This window comes from Triticum urartu, chromosome 2A, assembly GCF_056163025.1.
Source record: "Triticum urartu cultivar PI428250 chromosome 2A, HENAU_Tu73, whole genome shotgun sequence".
NCBI lineage: Eukaryota > Viridiplantae > Streptophyta > Magnoliopsida > Poales > Poaceae > Triticum > Triticum urartu.
The window spans coordinates 161,676,034-161,699,264 of record NC_141874.1 but is presented as its reverse complement, the minus strand read 5'-3'; the positions used below and the strand labels follow the sequence as shown (position 1 = coordinate 161,699,264).

General features: G+C 50.8%; 1 protein-coding gene and 1 pseudogene across 1 annotated transcript; one reads left to right on the top strand and one right to left on the bottom strand.

The window, feature by feature from the left end:
- Positions 1–1,524: 1,524 nt before the first annotated feature.
- Positions 1,525–3,510, bottom strand: LOC125536465 (putative polyol transporter 1). The gene is made up of 2 exons (XM_048699691.2): positions 3,178–3,510; positions 1,525–3,087 (listed from the first exon to the last, which is right to left on the bottom strand). The coding sequence occupies exons 1-2, from the start codon at positions 3,347–3,349 to the stop codon at positions 1,670–1,672; spliced, it is 1,590 nt and encodes a 529-aa protein (XP_048555648.1). The 5' UTR covers positions 3,350–3,510; the 3' UTR covers positions 1,525–1,669.
- A 1,612-nt stretch (positions 3,511–5,122) lies between these two features.
- LOC147984392 (uncharacterized) lies at positions 5,123–21,915 on the top strand (annotated as a pseudogene).
- The last annotated feature ends 1,316 nt before the right edge of the window (positions 21,916–23,231 follow it).

Here is a 23,231-nt window from a genome sequence, read left to right as displayed (position 1 = left end):
GGAAAAAATCCTATAAAAATCTTATCCTCTAGAATTCTTATGAAATTCCTTCAAACCAAAGAAGGTTGGTCGGCCAAAGCCGAGGGAACCAAGTCTTTGTGGCACGTCGGACGAAGGTCATCCCCAAGTTCGTGACATGTCATCTTCATTCAAGTTGTCATGGAAAGAATAACACTGTCGCAAGCCGCCACCCGCACACCGCACTCCAAGACACCCACATACTCTACACAAGCAGTTGATGTTGTCCGAGAGAGTGCCAAGCAGCAGCCACCACAACCTAACATCGCCGGAACTCAAGTCCAACGTTGAGGATTTAAGTACCACCAGCCCTACGATTAAGATTCTTCAAAAGCAACACCTCCAGAAAAGAAACAACGCCCAAGGGTCGTGGTTGTTCGGTTCAGCGACCGAATGTCTGGTCTTCGGTTAATTTTTTGCGATGTTAATTCCGACTAGCAAAAGACCATGTGCGTTGCAACAGGAGAGAAAATAACACACGCTTTTAAACCAATAATCATGACTCAAGTCCCTAATAGGTCCATGTCTTTTATTTTTCACATGGCATCACATTTGTGTTGCCGATGGTGGCCTCAGTGCTCACGCACGAAAACACATTTGAATGTGCTCAGTCCTAAGGCATCTCTCTCTCTCTCTCTCTCTCTCTCTCTCTCTCTCTCTCTCTCGCGCGCGCGCGCTCGTGCGTTTTTCCCTCGCGAGGTTTCTCAGAGGTGTGCATGCTTGGTTATCGATGTTTCCTTTTCTTCCCAATATGGTTTTAACAGGTGTTTATTTACAATTTGGATCATCGCCGGTATGAAAGAAAAACGGAACGTGCACTATAGATTAAGTTTGCACCAAAACAATATTTTAGAAATATTTAATAGCTAAATAGTACTCCCTCCATCCGAAAATACTTGTCAGAGAAATGGATGTATCTAGACATATTTTAGTTCTAACTACATTCGTTTCATCCATTTCAGTGACAAGTATTTCCGGACGGAGGGAGTATCATATTTAGATTCTACACATTTTTTAATCAAATTTCATATATAACATGTTAAATTTGAAGTTACAGTTTAAAGGATATGGATAATTTTGTGTTAAATAAGGTGCGGATTGATTAACTGAAATGTTAAACTAAAAAAGATTCGTCTGACTTAAATATGAATGACGGGTTATTACCTGAAATGTCAGGGGATTTTTTAAGAAAATGTTAAAAACAGTTCAGTTGTGACTTAAACGTGTATTGTGGGTTAATTTACAGAGAACATAGGGGATCTTTATAAAATGGTGTGACGGTGAACCGACGGAAGCATTCCATGCTTTATTAGTAGAGATAAGATATATAGACATAGATATAGATAGATATAGATATAGATATAGATTAAAAGGACGATTTAACCAAACAAATGCCAAATGCCACCAGATAAAGCTATCCATCATGCAATGCAAGTGCTAATGGATATCAATGACACGCTGAGCAGCATCAACGGGCCAAGAGATGTCATGTCAACGTTTACCCGATTGATCCAATCTTGAAACAATTCTCTTGAAATTTTGTCCAAACAATCCATCAATGAGCACCACGATTCCGTGACACGTATATTACCACGTTGATCAGATACATCTTCTATGGTACATTAGCAACAGTTGGGTGACTTTTGGCTCACTAGTTCATCTCCACCACTTTCGCCTTGTCTTTTGTGGCCGTGTCTTGGGCTTCGACGGCCGTGTCCGTCATGCCGAAAAGCTTCCCTATCTCCTCGAGCGGCAGGCCACGCGTCTCCGGAATGAAGGTGAAGAAGAAAATCCATCCTATCGCTGCGATGCCGGCGTACAGGAAGAAGCTGCCGCCGATGGTGATGGCCTTGGACAGGGACAGGAAGGACATGGAGACCGCGGCGCTGGTCACGCGGTTGCATGACGCGCCGAGCGCGAAGCCCAGCGCGCGCACCCGCAGCGGGAAGACCTCCGAGGTGTACACGCTGGTGAGGGGCCCGAGGCCGATGGAGAAGAAGGACACGTATGCCAAGATGGACACGATGCACAGGCCGATGGCCCACGGGACCTTGGCGTCCGGGTGCCGACCCACGACGGTGAGGCCCGTCCCAAGGCCGATGAGACAGGCGAGCATGCCGGCCGTGCTGGTCAGCAGCAGCGGCCGCCGGCCGACGCGGTCGAGCTGGAACGTGGCCACCAGGATGAAGAGCGTCTTCATGACCCCCATGGCGCATGTGGCCCCGAGCAGGTGGTTGTCGCCGGTGATGCCCGCGCTCTGGAACACGCGTGGGCTGTACAGCACGACGGAGTCGGAGCCCGTCGCCTGCTGGAAGAAATGGATGCCGAGCGCCGCGAGCAGTATTCGCCGCATGGCTGGGTTCGGCGAAAAGATGAGCTCCTTCCACACCTGCTTCTCCTGGCCGCCTTTTGTCTTATGCATGACGACCACGTCGCCGTCAAGGTCCCTAGGGATGCCGGCGGCAGCCTTGATCTGGTCAAGGCGCTCCACGGCCTCCTCAGGCGTGTCGGAGGTCTTGGCCAGCACGGCCCTGGCGTCCGCGAGGCGGCCTTTCATGACGAGCCAGCGGGGCGACTCCGGCATGCCGAACACCATGAGCGCGAGCAGGGCGGACGGGACGGCGCCGATGCCGAGCATGACGCGCCAGCTAAGGTGGAGCGGGAGGCGCGCGAAGGCGTAGTTGGAGACGTAGCCAAGGAGGATGCCCACATTGATGAACACCTCGGTGAAAGACGTGAGGAAGCCGCGGGCCGACGCGGGCGACACCTCGGCCGTGTACACGGGCGCGACCATGATGGCGTAGCCCACGCCGATGCCGGTGACGAAGCGGCCGACCATGAGCATGGCGTAGTTGACCGCGAAGCCCATGAGCAAGGAGCCGGTGGTGAAGATGGCGGCCGCGAAGACGACGGTGACGCGGCGGCCGACCCAGTCGGACGTCCTCGCGCCGAGGAAGGACCCGATGAGCGCGTACACGCTGAGGATGCCCATCATGATCTCCAGCTGCACGTCCGTGATCTGCAGGTCCCTCTTGATGTACAGCGACGCACCGCTCATCACCCCAACGTCTGGGCAGTCGGAACAGAGTTATGCATGGCCCAAGGAAGAAGATGCGTACTCTATCTGACATACGGGAAGGAAACAAAGCATGTGTGTACCGTAGCCAAGGACGATGGTGGCCATGGAAGCGCAGAGGGCGCAGGTGAAGGCGTACTTGAAATTGCCCTTGTTCCTTGGCTGGACTGCCCCCGCCTCCGAGAGCGCAGCAGAAGCCATCCCCGATCCTTCTTCCTTGCCCTCCGCTCCTCGTCTTTCCGGAGACATTTTCATCTGCTTAGGACGAACTGATCGTTCGACTAACAGACAGACTGGCAGCTTGTGATGAGTGAACTGCCGTCCTGTGTTGCGCAGTATATTATACTAGTATAGCACTCTTATATAGACACCGATTATTATGCTCTTATGATATGGGTGCACCCGCCATGGGTGATGGGTCAAGCAGGTCGCTTGCCCACTTATTTTAATACAGATTAGTGATTTAGCAGGTAGCATAGACGTGCTGCATAATGTATGTGCATGATTTCGTTGTCAAATTGCCAGTGATTTCCGACTGCCGATCTTATCTTAGACTAATAGGAAGAACGTGGCCCAAAGAATCGTCAATTGATCATGTGGGTCCTATTCAGGACCTTGGTCACTGATGACGTGCCGTGGACCGGCAAACGCTGGCTGGCTACATCCCTGCGGTGCATGATCACCCGTGGTCGCGTGGAGACGTACAGTCATCTCCGACCTCGCCGCAAGATGCTTGGATACGTCTCGCTGCTCTCTTGTCCGCTCTGGTATGGCCAAGCAGCCCGGATGTCCACTCAACCTGTCACCACGCGTTGAAACTTGGACTGCTAAAAATGGTTTCGCTGTTTCCTTGATTGTCTGGATCACTTTGATGCTTACTGCCGCACGCGCACTTAAACCTTACGTTTCTGGTCGGGTACGCTCGCTGAATCGCTGGCTGCTGACTTTGGACTCAGCGAAATCCTATTTGACGCACTTTGCGTCAAACTGCCGGCGCTTCCCATACACGAGCGACCGAGCAGCGACGCGATGGGCCGGCCCAGTTTTTGAGCGTACAATCGCAACAGCCAGCCGGTTTTCGGAACCTTCTGAAGGTTCCCTGAACCCTTTTTTACTGGTTTTTCTGTTTTCTATTGTTTTTTGTTTCTGTTTTTTCCTCTTTTTATTTTCTGTTAGTTTTTTCTTTTTTCCTTTTTAAGGTTATTTTATCTTTTTAAAACTAAGTTCATGTTCGAAAATTGTTCTTAAATTTAGAAAAATGTTCTTGCCTTTTAAAAAGTTCAAAATTTAAAAAATGGTCGTTTTATAAAAATTGTTCATAAATTTGAAAAAAAGTTCATGATTTTCAAAAAAACTTCGGGTGTTAAAAAATGTTCTTGCTTCTACAAAATGATAAAAATTCAGAGCCGATCATTTTTCAAAAATATAAAAAATGTTCGCTTATTCAAAAAATTGTTTGTGTTCTTTCAAAAAAACTTCAGAATGATTTCTGCTCCAAAATTTCACAACTTTTCAAAAAAAATGTTCCCGTTTCAAAAAATGTTTGTGTTTTCTTTTTTGAAGTTTCAAAAAATGTTCCCTTATCAAAAATTGTTCAGAAATTTCAAAAAAAAGTTCATGCTTGCAAATTTTAGTTGGGAGTTTAAATTATTCGCATTTTCCTAGTTTTGTTTTGGAATTTGAAAAAAATGTTCCCGTTTAAAAAAACTGTTCCTGATTAAAATCGTGCGGATTTATTGCGGCGTCCGGGGGCCGGTTGCTCTTCCCCGGGCAGTTACTGCGCATGTACGTGCGCACTTATTGCGGGTTAGTGGAACGGGTGTGTGCAGACGATCCCACTTCCCCATTTCCCCACGTTCAAATCGAGGGTTATAAATTGGGGGGCAGGGAGCGGCGGACATTATTCTCGCTCACGCCCTCCTGTCCCTTTGCTCTCGCTCCACTCTTCGCAACCGACGCACCGCGGCGCCCGCTGCTCCGAGCAGAATCTCTTCGTCGTCCATCCTCCTTCCTCCTCTTCCTTTGATCATGTCGCTACCGTCGGGCTCCTGGATGGGCTCGAGCGTCACCTCCGAGGACATCACCCAACTCCGAGCGGCGCGGCGCCTGCCGAGGGAGACGGACGTCAGCGTCCGCCTACCCCGGGGCGAGCAAAGGCCTCGGCCCAAGGGGCAGGAGCGCGTGGTCTTCCTCACGCACTTCGAGCGCGGGTTCGGGCTGCCGGCGAGCACCTTATTCCACGCGTTCTTGGAGTTGTTCGGGCTCCAGCTGCATCATCTTGGCGCCGGCCCCATCGTCCAACTCTCCGGCTTCGTCACCCTCTACGAGGGGTACCTGGGGGTCGAGCCTTCAATCGACCGCTGGGCACGCTTCTTCTCCTTGAAGCAGCAGGGCCCGTCGGCCGGGGAGTTCGCCGACTGCGGCGCCGCCGTCATCTCGAAGCGGTTGGGGGCGGATTTCCCCAAGATCCTGCTGGAGGATTCTGCCAAGAAGTGGCAGAACTCCTTCTTCTACGTCCGCAACCTTGGCGCGGATCGGATCAACCTTCCAGCCTTCGCCATCGCACCGTCGCGGGCGAAGACGAACTGGGGCTATTCGCCCAGGCGCCCGTCATAGGAGATCGTCAATCTCTGCGAGCGGGTGTCAGTGATGAGGACGCAGGAGGGGCTCACCGGCACCGACCTCCTTGCCGCGTTCATCAAGTGCCGGGTCCTGCCACTTCAGGGGCGCTCCTGCCTCATCGGCGAGATGGTCGGCCTTCAAGATCCCAACCGCATGGGGTCAACGCGGCTGTCCGTGGCGCAGGTCGCGCGCGGTGTGAACGACATCTCCAAGGCCAACCTTTGGGAGGACTGGGAGTTCGGCAAGGCGCCGTACAACAGGTCGAACCCGGCGCCGCAGGTGAGTGTCTGGTCTTCTTACTTTGCCGCCGTGCACCTTCTCGTCCGTCCTGACGTGACGCGGGTGGTACTTCTGAACGCGATTCGACATCCTTACGCCTGGGCCTCGTCACAGGTGGCGCCGGTGGCGCCAGAGGAGCCCGCGGCTCATGACGAGGAGGAGGATGCCGAGTCCGACGCCGGCATTGGGCCTCGTGCGGGTAAGTCTCATGTTTTTTCTTCTTTGTGTCTTGAATTGCTGACCGCGGCACGGAACGGTCGATGCTGACGCCAGTTGTTGGTGTAGCGGTGTTGGGCGGGGGAGGCGGCGACGCGGGCGGAGCCGGGTCCTCGCATGGGGCGGCGCCGAGTCGCCCGCATGGGAAAGACAGCGTCGCGCCGTGACCCCAGGCCCTGAAGCGCACGGCGGACCCGGCCGGGGCCGGGAGGCCGACCAAGAAGAAGCGCGGTGGCGGGCATGGGGGGCCAACCCGGTCCCGGTCTTCGTGGGGTAAGCTTCATTTCTTGTTCGCGCTTAGCCTTTTCTTTTCTTGAGCTAGTCTTGTTTCTTTTCCGCTCATTCTTTCTTCTTCTTTAGGTCGCCAATTGTGCTGGCGAGGGCGGCAGCGGAAGCCGCGGCCGTCGAAGGGGCCTAGTTCCGCAGGAGCCGGTCCGACCTCGCCGACCAGGTCGAGGTGGAGGAACATGCCGACTCGGACCTCGGCCTGGACCCGAACGACGCCGAAGCTGTGGCCTGGCGGGACAGGAACCGGGCCGAGGTGGAGCTGAAGGCGGCGTCGGTCCGAGCATGGACCGACGCGGCGGCGGAATGGGCGCGAGGCGATGCGGAGCCGGCTTGGCGCGAGATGCCGGAGGGCACGATGGTGGCGACGACGGTCTTTGAGCCGTCGCTGGCGATGGAGCGCGGCCGTGGAGGCCGGGCTGCGGTGGTGATCCCCGACCGGGCGGTCGTGGAGGTGGCGGATGACTCCCCGCCGCGGGCCGACGTGGTCGGGCGAGTGGGGGCCGATGGTGGTGGAGGTGACGCCGTCTTGGAAGAGACTGTAACACCCCGGATGTAACCTAACTCAATTGTATTCCAACTCGTGCGTTTTCCCGGCCTTAAGTTATGAGATTCATGCTTGGGTTTTGTCTTTGTTTTTTTTCTTGTCATGCATTTTTTTCTCTTTTCTTTTCATGTCTCTTGTTGCATCATGGCATCATCATGTGCATCTTTATGTTGTGAGCTTCTGCATTTGAGGCTTGTTCTTTGGGATCCTAGTTTCATCTTATCCCCCCCTCATCACCTCCTCTCCTTCTCTTTCTTTTCTGGGCTTGCAAGTGTCATCTTACCCTGCTCCATAAATGTTCATCTTCTCCCTATAAATCTAGCTCCATGCCTTGAACCCCCTTGCCAAGTTTCACCTCTTTTAGAATGGTTTTGGTTAGGTTCAAAAAATGCTTCAAGTTTGAATTATAATTCAAACTTGGAATATTTTTCTACCTTTAAAAATTACCAAAGCAATTTTATTAAATACTTCAGAAATTCAGGATCAGCAGGATATTTTTATTCTACTCAAACTCCTCTCCTTCTCCCCTGTGCTTTTCTTTTGTTTTTTTTTCTGCCTGAAGGAATTAGTAAAGAAGAAGCGCAGCAGAGCAGCAGCACCAACTGGGCCTTAGCCTCCCAGTCAGGCCCAGTTAGCCCCGCGCCAGTGAGCCCAGCGCGCCAGCCAGCCCGCTCGGACCCCCTCTCTCTGCCTGTTCTCACCAGCGCGCGCCCGCACCCCCGCTGGTCTCTCTCCACGTGGCTAGTTTGGCCCCCGCCCGTCAGCGCCTACCCTGCTCCCCGCACCCACCTTTTCCCTCTCCTCTCGCCGTGGCCATGGGGACCGCGGGCACGAGAGCGCGTGAGCTCGCGCCGCTCACCCTAGCCCCTTTTAAGCCCCAATTCCTCATCCCCTGCTTCGCCTAGGGTTTCCCTCGTCCTCCGCCGCCGTTTCCTGGTTGGTTTAGACACCAAATCGATCACGCCATTGCCGTCCCGAACGCATCAGGGAGCGCGTCCTCATCGCCGGCATGCTCTCCGTCGATCTCTACCCCGACTAGCGTGTCCTTCTTCTTCCCCGTCGTCGACTAAGTCCCCGTCGTCGACTACGTGAAGCCGGAGCCCCTGCAGCGACCTCTTCTTCCTTGTCTTCGTTTCCGGCCGCCGAATGTGTTCGACCGTCGCCATCGCCGTCTTTGTCCACCTTCCGCCAAGCCAAGCGCATCACCGTGCTTGTGGTGAGCACGCGCTGCTCCCTGCCCCCGTTTTCCCCCCTCGTTTGCATGCTCTAACCGCGTCCGCCGCGGGCGCCCGATCTCGCCGCCGTCGGAACTCGTCTCCGACGAGTGCTCCGACCTCCTTAGCATCTTTGCGCGTGTCCGTCGGCGTCCCCGTGTCATGTAGGGTAGATCTGTGTGCGTTGTCGCTAGTTTAACCCCGCGAATCGTCGTGTTCGAGTTCATCGCCCCCCGCTCTGGACCTCGTCGCCGGCAGCGTTTCCGTCGCTGTTGGGCGTCGTGCGTTCCAAGCGCGGGCGCGGGATCCTTCCGCGATCCTGTTGCGCCCTTCCGCCGACCCGTAGGGCCACCGGAGCAACTCTGGCGAGCCCCCGCCATGCTCGGTCGCCGCCGACCCCTCCTCTGTTTTTTCCCCCTGCTCCCGCTCGCTTACGTCACTCCTTGTGGGCCTCAAGCCGGACCCACATGCCAGCCTCACTTTTCGCCAGGCCCACCGGCCAGCCGCACACTCGCACAGCCTTCTCTCACATGACAAGTGGGACCCACGGACCCACCTGTCATCTACACCCCCCTGTTTTACACCCATTTGGCCAGCTTGCCATTTTGGGACCTTCCAGTTCGGGCCTTTTCCTTATCTGGTAAGTCCAGATCGGGACGTTTCCATTTTTGGGCATTTTCCTTTTCTGTCTATTTCCTTTTTAGGCAGTATTCAGCTTATTGCGTTTGTGTTGATTTTTCTACAACAACCCCAACATATTATATATGTTTTTGGGGTAGAAAATTCTAATGAATCCAGTGGTACCTTAGTTTCTGCATTTGAGCAAGTTCATGAACCTGTCTTTTTCCATCATGTTGCTGTTTTGTCTTCTAGGTGTTTATTCATGCAATCTTGCTATGAGGTGGTTAAGCACCTGGTTAGCTTCTTTTTCATGTATACTTCATGCTAGAACTTGTTCCATGCCATGACATGCCTTGTAGTGAGCTAATCAAGCTTGTAAAGATGCCATGTTGAATCTGTTTTTGTCATGTCCTGGAATTTCTCTAAGTCTGTAATCTGTTTATGTTTTTGCCATGTTCACATGCTTGCAATTGTATTTTGTGATCCCTTTTGGCTCAAGGTCACTAAGGGACTTTTGTTAAGCTCTTTGAGAAGCTCCATGTCATGCCTTGCTTTGCCATGTTCAGTTCCTGTAGCATATAGTTTTCTTGCTCCAAAGTGTGCTACCTGATCTGGAATTCCAGACAAGTGTTAATTTCACCAAGTCTGAAATCTGTTTACCAATTGCACTTTTGCCATGCTTGTTTGAACCTGTTAATGGTTAAACTGGCCATAGCTCAGTGTTCATCTTTTGTTAAGCATCATGAATGGATCCCTGCCATGTATTTTTTTGCCATGTTTGGGTGCTGTAGCATGTTTGTCTTGTAGCATTTAGATGGCTACTTGCTGTATATCGCAGACCGGTGCCATATTTGAATCGCTTGCCATTTCCAAACCGTGTCTCTGATTTCGGTGGTCTTTATATCGATTTCAACCAAAATCACCTCACCTTTCCAGTGGCACACTTGGTTTTCCATGTTGAGGCCAGGTTCATTCAATCCTTGCCAAATCTTGCATATGCATAACATATCGCATCCCGCATAGCATACCATGTTTGCATCTTGTTGTTTGAGCTTCGCATGTGGTTGATTGTGTCCCTTTTGCTTGTTTGTATTGTTTGGGTAGAGCCGGGAGACGATTTCGCTAACGAGGAGCCCGTTGAGTTTGCTTTCGAGGATCCAGTCAACTCTGACAACTTTGCAGGCAAGATGATCATACCCTCGAAATCACTTCTATCTTTGCTTTGCTAGATGCTCGCTCTTTTGCTATGCCTATGCTACGATGCCTACCACTTGCTTATCATGCCTCCCAAATTGCCATGTCAAACCTCTAACCCACCATGTCCTAGCAAACCGTTGATTGGCTATGTTACCGCTTTGCTCAGCCCCTCTTATAGCGTTGCTAGTTGCAGGTGAAGATTGGAGACCGTTCCTTGTTGGAACATTATTTTCTTGTTGGGATATCATTATATTATCTTGTTATCTTAATGCATCTATATACTTGGTAAAGGGTGGAAGGCTTGGCCTTTTAGCCTAGTGTTTTGTTCCACTCTTGCCTCCCTAGTTTTTCGTCATATCGGTGTTATGTTCCCGGATTTGGCGTTCCTTACGCGGGTGGGTGATAATGGGAACCCCTTGACAGTTCGCCTTGAATAAAACTCCTCCAGTAATGCCCAACCTTGGTTTTACCATTTGCCACCTAGCCTCTTTTTCCCTTGGGTTTCCGGAGCCCGAGGGTCATCTTATTTAAACCCCCCGGGCCAGTGCTCCTCTGAGTGTTGGTCCACCTCGTCAGCCGCCGGTGGCCACCAGGGGCAACTCTGGGCTGGCCTACTGGAAGTTTAGAAAATTTGAGTGTGCCCTGAGAACAAGATATGTGCAGCTCCTATCGGGATTTGTCAGCACAATTGGTCAGTGTTGCTGGATTTGTTTTTAACTTGACAAAGTGTCTTGTAGAACCGGGATACCGAGTCTGATCGGAATGTCTCGGGAGAAGGTTTATCCTTCGTTGACCGTGAGAGCTTGTCATGGGCTAAGTTGGGACTCCCCTGCAGGGATTTGAACTTTCGAAAGCCGTGCCCGTGGTTATGGGCAGATGAGAATTTGTTAATGTCCGGTTGTAGATAACTTGAACCCTAATTTAATTAAAATGAATCAACTATGTGAGTTACTGTGATGGTCTCTTCTCGGCGGGGTCCGGGAAATGAACACGGTGTTGGAGTAATGCTTGTCGCATGATGTTTCTCTAGTTCTTCGTTCGCGCTTTGCCTTCTCTTCTCGCTCTCTTTTGTGAACAGGTTATCCACCATATATGCTAGTCGCTTACTGCAGCTCCACATATTACCTTGCCTTACCTATAAGCTTAAATAGTCTTGATCGTGAGGGTGCGAGATTGCTGAGTCCCTGTGGCTCACAGATTACTTCCAAACCAGATGCAGGGCCTGATGACTCCGTTCCAGATGACGCACTTGAGCTCAAGTGGGAGTTCGACGAGGACTCACGCCGTTACTATGTGTATTTCCCTGATGATCGGTAGTGGTGCCCAGTTGGGGCGATCGGGACCGTGTCGCATGTTGGGTTGATCTTTTATTTTGGCACCGTAGTCGGGCCATGAGTGATTGGATGATGTAATGCTATTTATGTACTTTGTTTGACGTGGCGAGTGTAAGCCAACTATGTACCTTCCCCTTTTATTATCTATATTACATGGGATGTTGTGAAGATTTCCTTACTTGCGACATTGCTTTCAATGCGGTTATGCCTCTAAGTCGTGCTTCGACACGTAGGAGATATAGCCGGATCGAGGGCGTTACAAGTTGGTAATCAGAGCCTTCCCCGACCTTAGGAGCCCCCACTGATTGATCGTTTTTAGCAGCCGTTGTTGAGTCTAGAAAAATGTTTTAAGTCTTTTAGGAATTATATATCGGAGAGTTTAGGAATTCTGTTTACTCCCCAGTCCCTTCATCGCTCTGATAAGGCATCCTGACATAGAGTTTTGACTCTTCTCTTCTCAGATTTCACTAAAAACAAATTTAGGATCACGCGGGTATCTTGGAATCGTTCCGATGGATTCGTGACGAGAACATTGTTCTTGGTGCCTCCTGTCATTTAGGGGTTGTGGCAGTGTCCCGGGGAGTTGAGCTCCGAGGTGTTGTCGTCACAATTTTATCGTTGCAGTTCTGGAATACCTGAGTTTAGTACGCCGACATCGAAAATCTCTTTATGCAGTTGTTGGTGAGATAACCTCGACGCCACCCAGTACTGGGGCGGGAGTTCGGGAGTATTGCCATAACTTGTATAACGGATGCTTTTCGAAGGTTGAGGTAGACGGTTTCCAAAGTTTTTCTCGATTATGTGTTGAAGGATGGATACAGCTGGATGTAGGATTTGTTAGATTTGGGTGAGATATTATGTTTCCCCTGTATCCCCAACACCTGATTGCATAACCGGAAAGGTTCGAGAATTTCATAGGTGGGAATTCTTGTAGCTCTAGCTCTTCTTCCACGGATATTTGGTTTGAGATTGGGATTTCTTACCGAGTATTCATTCTTGTTCCGTACCTTGTTGATTTATTCCTGTACCTAAATTCTAAGTGGCTTCTCAATTTATGGATATGTGACCATTTCAAGTGGAATGCATTTGTTCTTATGTTCGGATGGGAAGACTATATGTTGCAATTTCAACCCGCTTGATTCAGCTTCAATTTTATCTGTCAATGTGCTAACGGATGTCACCCTCTTCAGGATGGCTCCCGCTAAGGGCAATAGTCAGAATCAGAATCAGGATCCGCCACCACCTCCCCCTCCTCCGGAGGCATGGCAAGCTGTGATGGCCGCTACCAATGCAAACACGCAGTTGATCATGCAAATTCTCCAAGAGCGCAACCAAGCGAACCAAGGCAACCAAGGTAACAATCAGAATCACTTTGCTACACTCAACTAGTTCCTTGCTAACCAGCCAAAGACCTTCAGCAATTGTGTTGAGGCAACTGATGCTGACGATTGGCTCGTGGACTTATGCAAGCATTTCGAGTTCAGTAACGTCAGGCCTGAGGACTTTGTCAAGTTCGCTTCCTTCCAACTCAAAGACCAAGCTGCAGAATGGTTCCAGCAGTACAAGGATTCCAGAGGAGGCCGTGTGATTACCTGGGATGAATTCCGTCAAGACTTCAAAGCTCATCATATTCCTTAGAGCGTGGTTGAAAGCAAGCGTGAGGAATTCCGCAACCTGAAGCAAGGTTCTATGTCTGTCTATGACTACAACAAGTTGTTTCAGAAGCTTGCCCGCTTTGCTAAGCAGGACGTCCCTGACGAGAAGAGCATGATATACCAGTTCAGGGGTGGTCTCAGAGAAGAAATCCAGCTAGCTCTTGTCCTCTTTGAGACCTTGAGGTACGATGAGTTCTACAACATGGCATTGAAGCAAGAGGCTGCTCAACTGAGGTGTGATGCTTCCAAGAAGCGAGTCAAAGATGCTACTCCTTCTTCCTCTACTCAAGTGGCCAAGCAGCAGAAGTATTGGCTTCCTCCTCCTCCGTTCCGTCAGCCGTATCAGAAGAGCAAAGGTGGCAGTGGATCTTCCCACCCACCCAACCCTGGCTTTCAGAACAAGACTTTGTCTCAAGCTCCAAGATCGAGTGCCTCGTATCACCGTCCGCTTTCAGAGGTCACGTGCAACAAGTGCCAACAGAAGGGTCACTATGCCAACAAATGTTTCAACCAGAGGCGTCTCCCTCCTCCTCCTCCTGTGAGATCGGCAAGTACAGCTGTGGTCAAGCATAACCCCAAGTACGCCAAGGTCAACATGGTGAATGCAGCTCAGATAGAGGACTCGTCAGATGTCATCATGGGTAACCTTCCTATTAACGATGTTCCTGCAAAAGTTCTTTTTGACACTGTTGCATCGCATTGTTTCATCTCGAGACCTTTTGCATCTAAGCATGGGTGGTATGCTCAAGTCATGCATAAACCGTTAGCAGTTGTCTCTCCGGGTAGATGTTTGCTCGCTAACTACGAGATTCCGGATATTTCTATCTCGATGGGTGATTTCAAGTTTCTGGCTTCTCCAATGGTCCTTGGTAACTCGGATATCGATCTTATTCTTGGAATGGACTGGCTTTCTAAGCACAAGGCTCAGCTTGATTGTGCAGCCAGGCAGATTCAATTGACTCATTCGTCTGAGGATGTTATTATCTTTGCCACTCGGGATAATACCATCCGTCTGTTTTCTCTCAATGAGAAGGGTGAACTGGATGCCATCTCTCAAATTCCAGTCGTTTGCGAATATCAAGAAGTCTTTCCAGAAGAGCTTCCAGGAATGCCTCCGCACCGGCCAGTTGAATTCGTCATCGATCTTCAGCCTAGCACGGAACCCGTTTGCAGGCGTCCTTACAAGCTCGGACCTGAAGAGTTGAAGGAGCTGAAGAAGCAACTCGATATTCAAGAGCGTATGGGTCTCATCTGACCTAGTTCCTCTCCGTGGGGTTGTGGAGTACTCTTTGTGAAGAAGAAGGATGGAACGGACCGACTTTGTGTTGACTATCGTCCATTGAACAAGAAGACTATCAAGAACAAGTACCCACTTCCCAACATCAACGAGCTGTTCGAACAACTCAAAGGTGCCCAAGTATTCTCCAAGCTTGATCTCCGTATGGGTTATCATCAGATTCGAATCCGTGAGCAAGATATTCCCAAGACGGCTTTCAGGACAAGCTATGGTTCATATGAATACACTGTCATGTCTTTTGGCCTCGTCAACGCTCCTCTGACTTTCTCTCGCATGATGAACTTCATCTTCAACGCCTACACCAATGACTTCATTTTGGTCTATCTCGACGACATTCTGGTCTTTTTGAAGAACAAGGAAGATCATGCCAAGCACTTGCGTTTGGTGCTCAATAAGCTCAGGGAACATCAGTTCTACGCCAAGTTCTCAAAGTGCGAATTTTGGCTCGATGAGGTTCTTTATCTTGGGCATATCATCTCTGCCAAGGGCATTGCGGTGAATCCTGAGAAGGTGTCTGCAATTGTGAATTGGGAACCACCTCAGAACGTGAAGCAACTCCGTAGCTTCCTCGGTCTCGCAAGCTACTGTCGAAGGTTCGTTGAGAACTTATCAAAGATCGTGAAGCCTCTCTCAAATCTTCTCCAGAAGCACGTCAAGTACATTTTGTCTCCGGAATGTGACATCGCTTTCAACACTTTGAAAGAGAAATTGGTCACTGCTCCAGTTCTGACTCCTCCTCATGAATCCAAACCGTTCGAGGTCTTCTGCGATGCCTCTCTCCAAGGTCTTGGTGCAGTGTTGATGCAAGAGAAGAAAGTTGTGGCTTATACCTCTCGCCAGTTGAAGCCCAACGAGAAGAACTACCCCACTCATGACCTCGAGTTGGCGGCAGTTGTGCATGCTCTTTTGACTTGGAGACATCTCTTATTGGGAAGAAAAGTGGACATCTTCACTGACCACAAGAGTCTCAAGTACATCTTCACTCAGCCTAATCTCAACCTCAGGCAGACTCGATGGGTCGAAATGATTCAAGAGTATAATCCGAGTATCGAGTATACTCCAGGCAAGGCCAATGTGATTGCTGACGCATTGAGCAGGAAGGCTTATTGCAACAGTCTGATTCTCAAGCCTCATCAACCCGAGCTTTGTGAAACTTTCCTCAAACTCAATATGCAAGTTGTTCCTCAAGGTTTCCTCACCAACCTTCAAGTCTCTCCTACCTTGGAAGACCAGATTCGCCAAGCCCAGCTTCTTGATGCTATGGTGAAAAAGGTGAAGATTGGGATTGCTAAGAGTCAACCCAAGTACAAGTGCTACCGCCTTGATGACAAGGATACTCTCTTCTTCGAGGATCGTATTGTTGTGCCCAAAGGTGAACTTCATAAAGTGATCATGAACGAGGCTCAAAATTCACTCCTCTCCATCCACCCTGGGAGTACGAAGATGTATCAGGACCTCAAGCAGGCTTATTGGTGGACTCGAATGAAGTGCGAGATTGCTCAGTTCGTGAATGAGTGTGATGTCTGCAGAAGAGTGAAGGCAGAACACCAAAGGCCAACGGGTCTCCTCCAACCTCTTGCCATTCCAGAATGGAAGTTTGACCACATTGAGATGGACTTCGTGACTGGGTTTCCAAAGTCCAAGCGTGGCAATGATGCTATATTCGTTGTCATCGACAAACTCACTAAAGTGGCTCACTTTCTGCCTATCCAAGAGTCAATCACTGCAGCTCAATTGGCGGAGCTGTACACCTCTCGGATTGTCTCTCTGCACGGTATTCCACAGGTGATCTCGTCAGACCGTGGCAGCATCTTCACCTCCAAGTTTTGGGATTCTTTTCAGAAGGCCATGGGCACCAACATCCGCTTCAGCACAACTTTCCATCCTCAAACTAGCGGTCAAGTCGAGCGTGTCAATCAGATTCTTGAAGATATGCTCAGGGCTTGTGTGATATCCTTCGACATGAAGTGGGAAGATTGTATTTCATATGCTGAATTCTCCTACAACAACAGTTTTCAAGCAAGTTCGGGCAAGGCCCCATTCGAAATTCTGTATGGCAGGAAGTGCCGTACCCCTCTCAACTGGTCTGAAACCGGTGAACGTCAACTTCTGGGAAATGACTTGATCACAGAGGCAGAGGAAATGTGCAAAGTCATTTGTGATAACCTCAAAGCAGCGCAATCGCGCCAGAAGAGCTACTATGATAGTAAGCACCGCGATCTGGCTTTCGAGATCGGAGATCATGTTTACCTCCGCGTCTCTCCAATGAAAGGTACTCGTCGCTTTGGTATCAAAGGGAAGCTTTCCCCTAGATACGTGGGACCTTTCAAGATCGTCAGCAAGAGAGGCGATCTCGCCTATCAACTGGAGCTTCCTTCAAACTTTGCAAATGTGCATGACGTGTTTCATGTCTCTCAGCTCCGCAAGTGCTTCAAGACTCCTGACCGCACCGTCAACTTCGAAGACATTGATCTCCAAGAAGATCTCTCTTATCGTGAGCACCCCGTTGCTATTCTTGAAGAGACTGAACGCAAGACTCGCAATAAGTCAATCAAATTCCTCAAAGTCAAGTGGTCACACCATTCCGACCGTGAAGCCACCTGGGAACGCGAGGATCACCTTCGTTCTAAGTACCCGGCGTTCTTCCAGTCCTAGATCTCGGGACGAGATCCTTTCATAGTGGTGGAGTGTTGTAACACCCCGGATGTAACCTAACTCAATTGTATTCCAACTCCTGCCTTTTCCCGGCCTTAAGTTATGAGATTCATGGTTGGGTTTTGTCTTTGTTTTTTTTTCTTGTCATGCATTTTTTTCTCTTTTCTTTTCATGTCTCTTGTTGCATCATGGCATCATCATGTGCATCTTTATGTTGTGAGCTTCTGCATTTGAGGCTTGTTCTTTGGGATCCTAGTTTCATCTTATCCCCCCCTCATCACCTCCTCTCCTTCTCTTTCTTTTCTGGGCTTGCAAGTGTCATCTTACCCTGCTCCATAAATGTTCATCTTCTCCCTATAAATCTAGCTCCATGCCTTGAACCCCCTTGCCAAGTTTCACCTCTTTTAGAATGGTTTTGGTTGGGTTCAAAAAATGCTTCAAGTTTGAATTATAATTCAAACTTGGAATATTTTTCTACCTTTAAAAATTACCAAAGGAATTTTATTAAATACTTCAGAAATTCAGGATCAGCAGGATATTTTTATTTACTCAAACTCCTCTCCTTCTCCCCTGTGCTTTTCTTTTGTTTTTTTCTGCCTGAAGGAATTAGTAAAGAAGAAGCGCAGCAGAGCAGCAGCACCAACTGGGCCTTAGCCTCCCAGTCAGGCCCAGTTAGCCCCGCGCCAGTAAGCCCAGCGCGCCAGCCAGCCCGCTCGGACCCCCTCTCTCTGCCTTTTCTCACTGGCGCGTGCCCGCACCCCCACTGGTCTCTCTCCACGTGGCTAGTTTGGCCCCGCCTGTCAGCGCCTACCCTGCTCCCCGCACCCACCTTTTCCCTCTCCTCTCACCGTCGCCATGGGGACCGCAGGCATGAGAGCGCGTGAGCTCATGCCGCTCACCCTAGCCCCTTTTAAGCCCCAATTCCTCGTCCCCTGCTTCGCCTAGGGTTTTCCTCGTCCTCCGCCGCCGTTTCCTGGTTGGTTTAGACACCAGATCGATCGCGCCATCGCCGTCCCGAACGCATCAGGGAGCGCGTCCTCGTCGCCGGCGTGCTCTCCGTCGATCTCTACCCCGACTAGCGTGTCCTTCTTCTTCCCCTTCGTCGACTACGTCCCCGTCATCGACTACGTGGAGCGGGAGCCCCTGCAGCGACCTCTTCTTCATCGTCTTCGTTTCTGGCCGCCGAACGTGTTCGACCGTCGCCATCGCCGTCTTCGCCCACCTTCCGCCAAGCCAAGCGCACCACCGTGCTTGTGGTGAGCACGCGCTGCTCCCTGCCCCCGTTTCCCCCCTCGTTTGCATGCTCTAACCGCATCCGCCGCGGGCACCCGATCTCGCCGCCGTCAGAACTCGTCTCCGACGAGTGCTCCGACCTCCTTAGCATCTTTGCGCGTGTCCGTCGGCGTCCCCGTGTCATGTAGGGTAGATCCGTGTGCGTTGTCACTAGTTTAACCCCGTGGATCGTCGTGTTCGAGTTCATCGCCGCCCGGTCTGGACCTCGTCACCGGCAGCGTTTCCGCCGCTGTTGGGCGTCGTGCGTTCCAAGCGCGGGCGCGGAATCCTTCCACGATCTTGTTGCGCCCTTCCGCCGACCCATAGGGCCACCGGAGCAACTCCGGCGAGCCCCCGCCATGCTCGGTCGCCGCCGACCCCTCCTCTGTTTTTTCCCCTGCTCCCGCTCGCTTACGTCACTCCTTGTGGGCCTCAAGCCGGACCCACATGCCAGCCTCACTTTTCGCCAGGCCCACCGGCCAGCCGCACACTCGCACAGCCTTCTCTCACATGACAAGTGGGACCCACGGACCCACCTGTCATCTACACCCCCCTGTTTTACACCCATTTGGCCAGCTTTCCATTTTGGGACCTTCCAGTTCTGGCCTTTTCCTTATCTGGTAAGTCCAGATCGGGACGTTTCCATTTTTGGGCATTTTCCTTTTCTGTCTATTTCCTTTTTAGGCAATATTCATCTTATTGCGTTTGTGTTGATTTTTCTATAGCAACCCCAACATATTATATATGTTTTTGGGGTAGAAAAATCTAATGAATCCAGTGGTGGCCTTAGTTTCTGCATTTGAGCAAGTTCATGGACCTGTCTTTTTCCATCATGTTGCTGTTTTGTCTTCTAGGTGTTTATTCATGCAATCTTGCTATGAGGTGGTTAAGCACCTGGTTAGCTTCATTTTCATGTATACTTCATGCTAGAACTTGTTCCATGCCATGAAATGCCTTGTAGTGAGCTAATCAAGCTTGTAAAGATGCCATGTTGAATCTGTTTTTGTCATGTCCTGGAATTTCTCTAAGTCTGTAATCTGTTTATGTTTTTGCCATGTTCACATGCTTGCAATTGTATTTTCTGATCCCTTTTGGCTCAAGGTCACTAAGGGACTTTTGTTAAGCTCTTTGAGTAGCTCCATGTCATGCCTTGCTTTGCCATGTTCAGTTCCTGTAGCATATAGTTTTCTTGCTCTAAAGTGTGCTACCTGATCTGGAATTCCAGACAAGTGTTAATTTCACCAAGTCTGAAATCTGTTTACCAATTGCACTTTTGCCATGCTTGTTTGAACCTGTTAATGGTTAAATTGGCCCTAGCTCAGTGTTCATATTTTGTTAAGCATCATGAATGGATCCCTGCCATGTATTTTGTTGCCATGTTTGGGTGCTGTAGCATGTTTGTCTTGTAGCATTTAGATGGCTACTTGCTTTATATCGCAGACCGGTGCCATATTTGAATCGCTTGCCATTTCCAAACCGTGTCTCCGATTTCGGTGGTCTTTATATCGATTTCAACCGAAATCACCTCACCTTTCCAGCGGCACACTTGGTTTTCCAAGTTGAGGCCAGGTTCATTCAATCCTTGCCAAATCTTGCATATGCATAACATATCGCATCCCGCTTAGCATACCATGTTTGCATCATGTTGTTTGAGCTTCGCATGTGGTTGCTTGTGTCCCTTTTGCTTGTTTGTCTTGTTTGGGTAGAGCCGGGAGACGAGTTCGCTAACGAGGAGCCCATTGAGTTTGCTTTCGAGGATCCAGTCAACTCTGACAACTTTGCAGGCAAGATGATCATACCCTCGAAATCACTTCTATCTTTGCTTTGCTAGATGCTCGCTCTTTTGCTATGCCTATGCTATGATGCCTACCACTTGCTTATCATGCCTCCCAAATTGCCATGTCAAACCTCTAACCCACCATGTCCTAGCAAACTGTTGATTGGCTATGTTACCGCTTTGCTCAGCCCCTCTTATAACGTTGCTAGTTGCAGGTGAAGATTGGAGACCGTTCCTTGTTGGAACATTATTTTCTTGTTGGGATATCATTATATTATCTTGTTATCTTAATGCATCTATATACTTGGTAAAGGGTGGAAGGCTTGGCCTTTTAGCCTAGTGTTTTGTTCCACTCTTGCCGCCCTAGTTTTCCGTCATATCGGTGTTATGTTCCCGGATTTTGCGTTCCTTACGCGGTTGAGTGATAATGGGAACCCCTTGACAGTTCGCCTTGAATAAAACTCCTCCAGCAATGCCCAACCTTGGTTTTACCATTTTCCACCTAGCCTCTTTTTCCCTTGGGTTTCCGGAGCCCGAGGGTCATCTTATTTAAACCCCCCTGGGCCAGTGCTCCTCAGAGTGTTGGTCCACCTCGTCAGCCGCCGGTGGCCACCAGGGGCAACTCTGGGCTGGCCTATCAGAAGTTTAGACAATCTGAGTGTGCCCTGAGAACGAGATATGTGCAGCTCCTATCGGGATTTGTCGGCACATTCGGGCGGTGTTGCTGGATTTGTTTTAACTTGACAAAGTGTCTTGTAGAACCGGGATACCGAGTCTGATCGGAATGTCTCGGGAGAAGGTTTATCCTTCGTTGACCGTGAGAGCTTGTCATGGGCTAAGTTGGGACTCCCCTGCAGGGATTTGAACTTTCGAAAGCCGTGCCCGCGGTTATGGGCAGATGGGAATTTGTTAATGTACGGTTGTAGATAACTTGAACCCTAATTTAATTAAAATGAATCAACTGTGTGAGTTACCGTGATGGTCTCTTCTCGGCGGGGTCCGGGAAGTGAACACGGTGTTGGAGTAATGCTTGTCGCAGGATGTTTCTCTAGTTCTTCGTTCGCACTTTGCCTTCTCTTCTCGCTCTCTTTTGCGAACAGGTTAGCCACCATATATGCTTACTGCAGCTCCACATATTACCTTGCCTTACCTATAAGCTTAAATAGTCTTGATCACGAGGGTGCGAGATTACTGAGTCCCTGTGGCTCACAGATTACTTCCAAACCAGATGCAGGGCCTGATGACTCCGTTCCAGATGACGCGCTTGAGCTTAAGTGGGAGTTCGACGAGGACTCACACCGTTACTATGTGTCTTTCCCTGATGATCAGTAGTGGTGCCTAGTTGGGGCGATCGGGACCGTGTCGCATGTTGGGTTGATCTTTTATTTTGGCACCGTAGTCGGGCCATGAGTGATTGGATGATGTAATGCTATTTATGTACTTTGTTTGACGTGGCGAGTGTAAGCCAACTATGTACCTTCCCCTTTTATTATCTATATTACATGGGATGTTGTGAAGATTGCCTTACTTGCGACATTGCTTTCAATGCGGTTATGCCTCTAAGTTGTGCTTCGACACGTAGGAGATATAGCCGCATCGAGGGCGTTACAGAGACGCTGCGGGCGGCGGTGTCGGAGGCGCCGCCGGTTTTGGAGGAGGCACCGCGGGCGGCGGTGCAGGAGGCCGCCCCGGCAGGTGGGCCGGAGACGGCGACGCAGGGCGTCCCAGCATCCGGGTCATCATCGGCGCCGGGAGGGGCGTCGGAGGAGGTGCTGGCTGCATCGCGAGCGGCTAGCGGGGAGTACGCCTTGGTGCCCCGGCAGGGAGGGCGCCGAGCTGCCGTGCCGTAGCCGGCGCAGAGCGGGAGCGCCGTTGTCTTCGGGCCCCAGACCCCAGGAGGAGGCGGCGATGGACGCCGTCAGCCGCCGCCTGCGAGGCCGGACAGAACGGCTCGAGGCCGAGGTGGAGCGGACGCGCGACCTGGAGCACAATGTTCTGGTAAGTTTTCTTGCAATTTGCTCTTTGTGGGGGCGCGCCCGCGCACCCAATGGGTGTAGCCCCCCAGGTTCGGGCCAACTACGTAGTAGTTGGGTCGAATCTTTGGAGTGTTGGCTTTGTTCTGACTTCTGCTTTTTTCAGCATCTCGTCACTTTTCGGGTCGCCGCCTTCAATCGTCTCCTGGGCAAGCACCGGGAGCTCAAAGAGCAGCTTGCCGCCAAGGAGGAGGAGGTCCGCGTCGCCGCAGGTATTATTGTGCTCTTCTCTAGTGGGGGCGCGCTAGCGCACCCACTGGGTGTAGCCCCCGAGATTCGGGCCAACTACATAGTAGTTGGGCCAAATCTTAAGTCTTGCATTTTTCTTCTGCCGAGTCCTTCTTTTTTGCAGCCGAGGTGCTGTCCTGGCGGACTCGTCTGCTACGGGCTGGTCATCACTATGACCGGCTCATTGCCGACACCGGTTGTCTTGGCGTTGAGGTGGCGCAGGCGAGGGCGGAGGCGGAGGCGGCCGCGGCTCGGCGGTCCCTTGACGAGGCCAACCAGCTGCATGAGCAGCTGGCGGGTCACAAGAGCCGCCTCGAGGCCAAGCTGGAGCACCTTAAGGCAGAAGCCGCCAAGGTGGTTGTGACGCCCCGAGACCAACGCGCCAGGTGTCTCCCAGTTGTTCGCCGTCGTTTCCATGTCATTCGATTGCGTGTTGCATCTTGTCATTGCATCATATGCATTACATCATCATGTTTTCAAAACTTGCATCCGTCCGGGTTCCCCCAGTTCTTTCCGTTGTCCGTTCTAAGCCCAGACACACTTGCACGCACCCGCGGCACGTCCAAAATATTATTTTATAAGTGGCCGGAAAATGTTCTCAGAATGGGATGAGAGTTGGCGTGCGGTCTTATTATAGTGTAGGTAGGCCGCCTGCCAAGTTTCATCGCATTCGGAGTCCATCTGACGCCCCAACGTTTAACTATAGCGGCAGTATAGCCGGTCAAACGTCGGACGTTTTCGGTCTCCGGAAACGGTTGCCGGGCTGCCTTATTTCCTCTCCTCTCAGACCAAGCCTCTTTGCACATTTCACTACCGACCGCCAGGCCAGCCTACCCCTCTTTGCACAGTGCATCGACCCCTCACGCGTGTCCGAGGCTCACCCGAACCCGACTCCGACTGTCGCT